At 37.8% G+C, this 10,221-nt stretch overlaps 1 protein-coding gene across 1 annotated transcript; it reads left to right on the top strand.

Annotated features, from left to right (window-relative positions):
* The first annotated feature begins 8,430 nt into the window (after nucleotides 1-8,430).
* LOC113336195 (ankyrin repeat-containing protein BDA1-like) lies at nucleotides 8,431-9,512 on the top strand. The gene is made up of 2 exons (XM_026582181.1): nucleotides 8,431-9,097; nucleotides 9,210-9,512. The coding sequence occupies exons 1-2, from the start codon at nucleotides 8,492-8,494 to the stop codon at nucleotides 9,483-9,485; spliced, it is 882 nt and encodes a 293-aa protein (XP_026437966.1). The 5' UTR covers nucleotides 8,431-8,491; the 3' UTR covers nucleotides 9,486-9,512.
* The last annotated feature ends 709 nt before the right edge of the window (nucleotides 9,513-10,221 follow it).

The raw sequence follows: 10,221 nt of genomic DNA, 5'->3' as shown, positions 1-10,221 counted from the left end.
TATTGTGTTATATAATTGAAATATCACAGGTTGTGCGCTGAATCGAAAAATTAGGAAATCCAAATTTTGGTTGTTGATTGAAATTGATTGATCCTTGAACATTGGTCTTTGGTACCGTTCAAGTGATTTCTCTTGTATTCAATTAGACTCGCAGATTTCTATTTTCTTGAGTAAGTATTGAATCGAGAAAGAGAGATATAATTCTTTGATATACTTTTATTAAGATTGAGTCTGTCTGTCTAGTTGATTCTCTTAAAAGTATATTGGAGTTAGTCCATACAGATTGTTGATCGAAATATTGGGTGTGGTTATTAGACTCCCGCTTTTTCAATTGCGGAAGCCGAATTACTTGTTAAAGATCAATATGACGTTGGAGAGACACTGGGTGAATTAGGCTTAGCATTTATCAAATTAACTAAGTTCGAATTCGAGAGACCATGTATAATTCGCAGAGAGTACGAGCTGCTGATATCAAACGTTTGGCTACTACTGCTATCCAAGCTAGCAGATATTATCGAGAATCAAATGCGAAAAAGGTCAAGTATATGGTATGTTTGCATTACTTTTTCGTTGTCTTTGAGTGATTCTGATCTACCTAGAATAGTTATATGCATATGCTTTATTGATTACTTGTTCAATGTTTTTAGATTTGTATTATTTCATTTTCTGTAACTGATAGCATCCCATTGTCCACTTGTTACACAGAAGCTTTATTGTAACGTTGGATATCCTCAATCTCTTTACCAGTAGCCATTAACCTTCTTCAGAGAGGTTTATTCATTCTCACACGCCTACTTTTTCTTTCGCAGGTTCTTGCATTGTGTAATCATCCAGTAATTTTGGATAAAAGCGAAACACAAGGCTTCTTCAGGTAAGTTTAAGTTTTGTCTGAAAAATTATATTTCTCACTGATGGTGCAAGCCCTATAGTTAATACAGGATCATACCTCTGCTAAATGTATTTAGAAAGTTGGAGTAGAAGAAAATCTTATAAAGATAACACTTCTGGCCATAGAGTCAGATCGCTACAAACACATACTTATAAGGTCTTAAACGTGTTTTCCTGCTCTGATACCAATTGAAAAAGATGGGGTCTGACAACCACACCCAATATTTCGCTTAGCAATCTGTATGGACTAACTCCAATATACTTTCAACAAAATCAACTAGACAGTCTGACTCAATCTTAAGAAAAGTAGATCAAAGAGTTATATCTTTATTTCTCAATTCAATCTGCAATCAAACAAATAGAAATTTGCGAGCCCGATTGAATATAATAAATCACTTGGACAGTATCAAAAACCAATATCCAAGTGTCAATCAATTTAATCAACAACTAAAGGTTTGATTCATAATTGATTGAACTTACGCACAACATGTGATATTTCAACTATATAGAAAAATAATGCGGACAAGAAATAACACAGACACCAGAAATTTTGTTAACGACGAAACCGCAAATGCAGAAAACCCCCGGGACCTAATCCAGATTTGAACGCCACACTGTATTAAGCCTCTACAGACACTAGCCTACTCCAATTTAACTTCGGACTGGAATGTAGTTGAGTCCTAACCAATCTCACACTGATCAAGGTATAGTCGTGTTCCTTACGCCTCTAAAACCACGCCGGTTTCCGCGCACTTGATTTCAGTAGATGATCTCACTCACAACTAAGAGTTGCTATGACCAAAAGTCGAAGACTTGATAAACCAATCTGTCTCACACTAGAAAAGTCTATTGAATAGATAAATCTATCTCCCACAGATATACCTATGAGTTTTCTTCCGTCTTTTGATAAATCAAGGTGAAAAGGTACCAATTGATATACTGGACTTATATTCCCGAAGAACAGCCTAAAAATATCAATCACCTCACAATAATCTTAATTGTATGGTAGCGAAACAAGATATTGCGGAATCACAAACGATGAGACGAATATGTTTGTGACTACTTTTTATCTTGCCTATCGGAGATTCAATTTCGATCAAAGCTTAGAGAAGATAGTACTTAATCACGATAGAAAACAACAAGATCAGAACATGAAACTACAGAGAAATAGTTGGGTCTGGCCTCACAATCCCAATGAAGTCTTCAAGTCGTTAACCTACAGGTTTTTAGAAAAACCTAAAGTTAAAGGAAAATCGACTCTAGTCGCAACTAGTATCACACAGGAGGTGTGGGGATTAGGTTTCCCAGTTGCTAGAGTTCTCCTTTATATAGTCTTCAAATCAGGGTTTGGAATCAATGTTACCTTGGTAACAAAGAATTCAATATTATCATAGAAGTATGCAAGACACAACTGAAGCAAAATCGATTTTGATTCACTCGAATCAATTCATGAACATTATAGCCACAGTTTGCAAAAGATTGCATTCCTTATTATATAAATGTATTAGTCCTGAACAAACCGATTTTAGAACATAACCCACTCAAGTATGCAAACGGGTACGCATACAATAGCTGTCTCACATAAACTATTAGCTTTGAAGCAATTTTCAAGTGATCTAATGATCAATATGAAACATTTCGATTCTACATAAAATGATTGTCTCAGACAAATCATGTAAGATGTTACCAAGTGATTTTCACATGATCATCTTTTGACTTTCGTCAAGAATATAAGATGAACTTGGTTAAAGCTAAAGCTTACCCACACATATTTCGAGAAATATGTAAGGGAGTTAAACACAGCTCGAAATATCAAATGTGTATAATTGAAGTGTATATACCTATAAGACTTTTGTCTCAAATAAGAGATATAGTAGATAGACTTTTGAGTGATAGATGAGTTCAAGTGTCCAGATACCTTTTGTTGATGAAGTTCCACAAGCTCCCCTTAGTAGTTCTTCGTCTTTGATCGATGAATGTCGTGAAGTCTAATGCTCAACTACACTTTCCATCCTAATTTGAGACTTAGCTATAAGTAGACTAGAAATTAAGACATATAGTTTAGGCAACTAAACTTGACAACAAGCTTGAGATAGCAACGCTTGTGAGTTCGACCGAGCAGTGCTCTAACAATCTCCCTATTTGTCAATTTTAGTGACAAAACTATCAATACATATGGATTACAAAATAAATAAAATTTGTAGCTTCTCATCCAAATGCTTGATTTCCTTGGTTCTTCAACATCACCCGAAATCTTCGTCACTTCCAAGTACTCCAGTGATTCTGAATGTGTTAAACTGAGCATCATAGTAGTTGAAGATCCGTAGCTATAACAATGAGAAAACATTAGCTCTCAATCATTGTTATACATGTCATAGTATTATTACACAACATCAAAATCCAATTGTATCACAACTTTGACAACAATACTATGGTGATATGTATCACTCTCCCTTTGTCATTACTTCGTCTCACATGAAAACCACCCCCCTTACATAATGATCCGGAAACCATATCTATTTGTAGTGTGAACTACACATTAATTCTCCCCCTTTTTGTCAATATAAATTGGCAAAGGTACGAAAACTAGTGGGATCATAATGAAATTCTCATAGAGATACTTCATGACTGAAAGAGAACATATCAACTTTGTTTCGATGATTTCACATAGTCGAAACTAGTATATTAATCAAGGAGTTTATAAAGATACAAGAAAACTCCTACAATATTCCACAACCGCACTCCCCACAAAGATTTGGCAATTAAGCACAAGTTCAATTAAGAACTCTCCCACATAAAATGTCATTCCCGAAAGAACAACAAGAGCGACCTTACTTTTAAAAGAAAAGAAGGATTTCTTTGGACATTAACAAATCACATGAAACATGAATTTGTATCCAAAATACTCAATTAAATTAACCAGAAGAGTACCCATGATTAATTTAATCGAAAATGCTCAACATAAGAGAACTTACAGAGCTACACAGTACTTTCACATAGAAGTGGATCAGGGAAAGACCAATACTGCGGAATAATCAAAGATTCATTCTATTTTTCATCAATATTTGCATAAATACATATAATAGACTTAATCTTTGGAATCAAAATTTCATCCTATCTTCATCAAATTTGCATAATGGCATAATAGGCTTAACTTTTGACATATATGGGACAATCATAGTTCACTGACGCAAACACACATATCCCATAACAAGTTGCAATATATAAAACCATAAAGATTAATACTGCAAAATCATCTTCCAAATAAACTTTAGAATTTAAATAAATAAATCTAAAAACTCACAATAATTGTTATTCCAAACCCTAGTTATCCTTCTTAAAAGACAAGAATAAATTCTCATAAGAATTTTCATAGACATTAAGGCCTCTAAAAATTTCTTTATCGTCCCCGAACTCCTTGTCGTCAACGGTTAAATTATGTTTGGAAGGCACATATGGAGGTATATTTATGCTCAATACCACGACTTGAAAATACTTATATAAACTACCACGAGCTTTCCAATATACCGGAGCCGGGTGTTATCTAATTAGAGACTTCCAAATGTGTCCCAAAGAGTCTGTCGCACGTATGTCTCGGTTCAATGGCCCATATAAATCAGGAAAGTACTGCATTTTACCATACCGTTTCTGTCTCTTCAAATATTGGGCGAGTATTTCCCAATAGATCCTTCAAACCCTAGTTATTTTGGTACAAATTATACCGCGACATAGGTGCTTTCACCCATCAAGTTCATTAAACGTAAGCTAAATTCCATCTTTACCGCGACCGGATGTTTCCCTATCTAAATTCGTAGCTACAGCAAGATCATAAAAATTGAAGACTTCTGTAAAAAACCTCATGACCCTCGACTAAGAAGAAATTCCCTAAAAGACCAATGAAAAATAAGACAAACAAATGAGAGAGGCGCGAAGACACACCTTCTAACAAGTCGCTGCGAAATCGAGCAGCCTTTACCGCACTCGCAGTTGTCGATAATTCGTTATCAAGTCTGTTGCGATCCTTCCGAAGTAGGGAAACTTCACCTTGAAGATCTGCAACTATATTTTTAAGAGAGAATATCTGAGAAGACTGAGCACGAACCACGCTCGCTACTTTATGGTAATTCTCGATCTGAGCGATAGTGCGACATGGATTCTGAAAGGCGACACAAATTATATCAGAAGGGCGAATTGATAAACTAAGAGCAGAATTACCAAACAGAGAACTCACCAAATAATCAAACACGAGATGTTGATCAAGGGAGAGCTTAGAGAAAAATTCCCATCCAGACTGAGAAATACATGCAGAAGGGTGAGAAGCAAGGTTCAGTGCCAATTCGCGAACAGGGGCAAGGCTAGGATCAGACATGGATAACTGGGAAAAAAAATCTATCTTTGAAACAAAATCCATAATAGGACCCTCAGAGGAAGATTTCTCACGAGACATCACACGAGAAAAGTGAACAAAACCACTCGATCCCATCCCTCTGTCGGAATCTGCAATTAAGGACTACTCAAGCGAAGATAACACGAGAGGATCATCAGTGTTAGCCTAAGAAGATGCATTGGTAGATCCCAGAGTCAAGGGGTTAACAGGGTTAACTACGTCGATGAGGGGTTTATTTTTCAACATACCCCTGAACCTATTCTTGCTCTGGATGGATTTGCCAGTTTTCGCCCTCTTAGGTTTAGGAGAAACATGAGAATCTTCACGAAAAAACTCCTTACCATCACCCTCGTCACCTTCTTCACCAAATAATCAAATGACAATCCCTCTACCATTTTAGAACGCGAATTCCTTTTTCCCGACTCCGCCCAGCAAGCTCCTTGTTTTTTTTCTCAGCAGCAAGTTTCGCCTTTTTCTCAAGCGATGTAAACTCTTGCGACATCTACAAATTCGAAAGAAGCATATGAAAAACCATCAGACAGGATAAAACAAGGAACAGGGAAAAATACGTACGCAATCTGCCCGATCAGGCCAGTTAAACTTCCAAGGGAAGTACGCGAGAGGACCCTGCCCCACAAGAGACACGTCCGGAGCAGCCCGAGGACTCCCATTCGGTAAAAAACCCCACAAGATCGGACCCTCAATAATTAGATAAAAATTCATCCATCTAGGGTCGCTAGAATGACGAAGAAGGGAATTGGTCCTGCTATGCTGGTCCACAACGTCCATAAGCTTCTTCATGTTGGGCTTCAACTTCGCCCTAGTCAAACGAACACCCCAGCGCGAGCCATCTCTAAGAACCCAATTCACAACGTACTTCTGAAAGAAAAACTCAATAGTATAGTCTGCGGGATCATAAGGCTCCATTATCTCAGGGCAGAGAGATTTCCCTACACCAATCGCACGAAGTGAAAACTCGCGGATAATGCGAATTGCGTCTTCGCCAACTGAAAAGAAGCGCGATCCATCTTCGCGAGAATTTGATAAAACAAGGGAACTTCAGGGTCAAAAGGAGGGAACGGAAGACCATCTTTAAGTTTCCCAAATGCGACGGGCATACAAGTCGCGCTCCATGAGCCCTCTAAAATCTTCTTATCACTTAGAGGAATAGCAGGCGATGAACCAGGAGGGACAATAATCTTGAAGCCCTTATCCTCCAGAATGGCTCGATAACTTTTCGAAGCGTCAACCCATCTCTTAGAAGGTTTACGTTTGGGGATACATCAAAGTATGGGGATGTTAGAACTTCGAAAACATATAAAAACAACAATGGCAGAAGAAGGAAAATCATAACCATATCATGAACATTAAGTGATTAACTAAGGCAAAACTAACTTACCCGGAAGAAGATGGAACAATAAGAGCAAAAGCAGACATATCTTGATTCGCCATGAAGACAAAAATGAAGAACTGGAAAGACAAATTTGAAAAGAGAAAATAAATAGAGAATGGAGAAATAAGAGTAAGAAAAATAAACACTTTCTTTCTTTTACCTCTCTCCTAGGTATTTATCCGAAGGAAAGCAGTAAAGACGTGCCGCTTAAAGAGGAAGAAACCGCTAACACGTGTAAGCAGTTATGCGGAAATTACGGCAGCATCTCGGGTAAGGCAGAGGAGACAAAAAGACAGGTCTGACACGAGGCATTGACCAGAGATTCTCGCATTATTCCACTTACAAAAGAATAACGCGAGACGAGGCAAAATGTAGGGACGAAATATCATACAAAGCTAATCCATAGCCTCGCCTCTACTAAGACAACAATTAGCACGAAGAGGAAAGAAACTTGGCGAAGAGTAATCACGCGACAATAAAGAGACACACGAAGAAGAGCCACGCGACTGATACAAAGCGATACTCACCAAGAGGGGCGCGAAGTAGTAACGCGAGAAGACAGTGACATCATCCCAAAGCCTTGCGAATGAGACAAACTGAAATAAGATCAGCACAAAGATTTTGCATGTGATCATCAGTTGTCTTCTATTGATATGATTGCCTATATAAGGATTCAAATAATGAAGAGAGAGGCATGTTTCTAGAAGAGAATTCAATCAAGTAAGAGAATCAAGAATACTCATAGAGAAAAAGAAAATCCATCAAAGTTCATTTCAAGCTTTACTACTTCCATTGCCAATACCATTGTAATCATTGTAAGGATCTCATATATTCAATACAAAGTGTTCGAGAAAGATCATACTAGTGTCAAGTGGTGTATAATCTCATTAATGTCAAAGTTGATCTCCATGACTTAGGCTTTTTGTTATTATCATCTTATCGGGTGTAGCTATCAGATTTTCGGTAGTTACAGTCGGCAAGGAAGATAGCTATTGTAAGAAAGTCTGGGAGTAGATTCAAAAAGTTTATCGATCCCAGGGGTGCAAATCCCACAATAGGCATATAAAAATTATTGTACGTCAAATAACACCAAAAGCGCGTTCTCCCGTGCTTCCCGACATGCTGAGCTCCACATATTCTTATACATTCAAAGGGGATCGATTCCGTGAAAGATGGGATCACTAAGTGGAATTGCCTTCTTGGCTGAGAGAAACTCTTTATTTGTTCGTACTTGAAGTGATATGCTGCTGTCAATCAGAATAAGGCACCTTTTGTTTTTCATACACTTTATCTCACTGTTTGAAGTTCACAAAAGGGAATATTTTTATATGGAGTAGGTCCGTCCAAGCGCTAGTATTCAGGGATTAAAACTGCGGGTTGATTTTCAGTCTCCTTCTCATATGATTCTGAGGTAGAAACTCATTTCCAATAATGCTAATTTCACTTTCACTGAGAATAATATACTAGAAATAAGAACTCTTATGTGTGAATTCATGAACTTTAGAGCAGGATCGTATGAAGAATATATTCCTTCCAACATAGAAAATCCAAGTTGTACAGGTACGTAGCACTTGTCAGTATTTCATTATTTTTCTCAATGATTCCAACTCAAGAGATACATTCCGGGATATAATCAATGTTAGAGTACAATCACGGGGAACATAGGAAGGGAATCATTCACGAATACAGTTGTAGAGAGATGCTAGAATAAATGAGAGAGTTCTACAACAACTAGGACATCATAAACAAAGAGTAAAGTAACTCTTGCTGGAGAGATTATTCAACACCGTGAAGGAAAAACTCTGCAGAGGGAGCGATAGAAAATGGAGAGAAGACTTCACGAAGCATCAATGAGAGGTGATGTTACTTCACTAAAGGAGTTACTGGAAGAGGACCCTATCCTTCTTACTCGAGTGATTACTAGCTTCGAATACGAAAACCCTCTAGACATAGCAGCTATGTGTGGCCACGTAATGTTCGCTGAATTGATTCTGCATGAGAAGCCTGAACTCGCCACCCACGTAAACCAAAAAGGTTTATGTCCTCTGCATTTGGCTGCCCAAGGAAATAGTATTGACATGGTGAAAGAGCTCGTCGATGCAAATCCAGATGTTTGTAGCCTCACCGATCAACACGGGAGAACACCTCTACACTTGGCCGCCATGAAAAATCGAACTGAAATCATGAAGATTTTAATAGAGAAACATCCAAAAGCAATCCAAATGCTAGCCGAATATCAAAGTGAGACCATCTTACACTTATGCGTTAAGCATAATAGTTTGGATGCTCTGAAGCTCCTGGTGGATGAAATGAGAAATCCACATACCAATACAGAAATATTTTGGGAAGGTGGATCTATATCTGTCAACTCGAAGGATGGTGATGGTAACACTATATTGCATCTCTCTGTTGCAAGAAGAAACATGAAGGTAATTTATGTTTGCTTTGTCCAGTCATCTCAATTCGTGATATACTGTACAATTACTTATTCTAGTTGTATCATGCATTAAGTATTTAATGCTTGAAACTTTTTGTGCGCAGATTATAAAGTACTTGTTGAATAGTAGCACAGGACTAGTTGAACAAAATGCTATAAACAATAAGGGTTTCACAGCAATGGATATTTTGATAAAGAGTGATCAAAGAGAGTTAAATGATATGGAAATTCAAGATATTCTTCAAGAAGCTGGAGTTTTACAATCTGATTCCATACAACAGTTGGAAGGATCTCACCACGATGATCAAAATCCTCAAGACGGCCCAAATAATGAGATCAGTATAACGGTCGCGAAGAACAAGTTTGAAGAAGGAAAATAAGAATATACTAATGGTAGTATCGTCTCTGATAGCTACTATGGCCTTTCAAGGGGCGCTAAACCCACCTGGTGGTGTTTGGGAAGAACCTAAAATACTTACTTATAGCGGGATTATTGTTTCTGAAGATAGTGCCATTAAGACCGAGGATTCTTCTACCCCTAGTGCTGCTCCTTTTAGTAATCTTCTGCACGCGGGATCAGCCGTGATGTCACTTGAACACATGGATGCTTATATACGTTATATGATTTTTATCAGCCTTGGATTCTTCGCTTCTATGTCTGTGATCTTTCTTCTGCTAAGTGGGTTCCGGTTTAAGCTTAAGATAGTGGGCAAAGTTTTCGTGAGATTACTTATAGCAGTCCTTTGGTCTGCAGTCACGTTCATGACTATAGCTTACTTGTGTGCCTTGCAGGCTTTCGTGCCTCCTAAGGACGATTTGCTGCATGTCCTAGTATTTTTTGAGTACAAAACGTTGATGATGCTTTGAAGGCATGGGTAGGCCTCATGGGCTTAATCATTGTCGTGCACATTATTCGCTTCACCGTATGGTTGCTCAAGAAGCTTAGATTTCTAAAGAAAACAGATGGAGAAAGCCGAATTGATAGGTTTCAACGTCAACTCGATGAGTATTGGAACAATCTTTTAGGTTACAAGTTTAATTTGTATAAACTTGGGTTTCCAAAGAAAATAGATGGAGGAAGCAATTCTATACGTGGAAAATTTAGTTTTTTCAGAA

Source organism: Papaver somniferum, unplaced genomic scaffold, assembly GCF_003573695.1.
Source record: "Papaver somniferum cultivar HN1 unplaced genomic scaffold, ASM357369v1 unplaced-scaffold_150, whole genome shotgun sequence".
Classification (NCBI taxonomy): Eukaryota; Viridiplantae; Streptophyta; class Magnoliopsida; order Ranunculales; family Papaveraceae; genus Papaver; species Papaver somniferum.
Note: the sequence above shows the minus strand (reverse complement) of the source record. Positions and strands in the feature narration are given on the sequence as shown.